The following is a 221-nucleotide window of genomic DNA, read 5'->3' on the forward strand; positions in this document are numbered from 1 at the left end:
CCGTGAGGACACCGGCGACAATGAGGGGCCAGCAGCGCCACCGGGGAAAGGCAAGACCAGGCAGCGGCGACCGTTCGATTTTGGTGCCTGCAGCCGCCGGCACGTGGCCCTCAAGGTGGCCTACCTGGGCTGGGGCTACCAGGGCTTCGCCAGCCAGGAGAACACCCGCAACACGGTGGAGGAGAAGCTCTTTGAGGCGCTGACGAAGACGCGGCTGGGGG

General features: G+C 67.9%; 1 protein-coding gene across 1 annotated transcript in view; it reads left to right on the forward strand.

Moving 5' to 3' along the window:
- Positions 1-50: 50 nt before the first annotated feature.
- The window catches only part of PUS3 (pseudouridylate synthase 3), a gene marked incomplete at both ends in the record, with an annotated part of 3,180 nt that continues 3,009 nt past the window's right edge, over positions 51-221 (forward strand). Inside the window, one exon of the mRNA XM_010137300.1 lies at positions 51-213. Coding sequence (XP_010135602.1) covers positions 51-213 — 163 coding nt within the window. The remainder of the gene's footprint in view (positions 214-221) is intronic.

The sequence above is a fragment of the Buceros rhinoceros genome, unplaced genomic scaffold (genome assembly GCF_000710305.1).
Source record: "Buceros rhinoceros silvestris isolate BGI_N320 unplaced genomic scaffold, ASM71030v1 scaffold30535, whole genome shotgun sequence".
NCBI lineage: Eukaryota > Metazoa > Chordata > Aves > Bucerotiformes > Bucerotidae > Buceros > Buceros rhinoceros.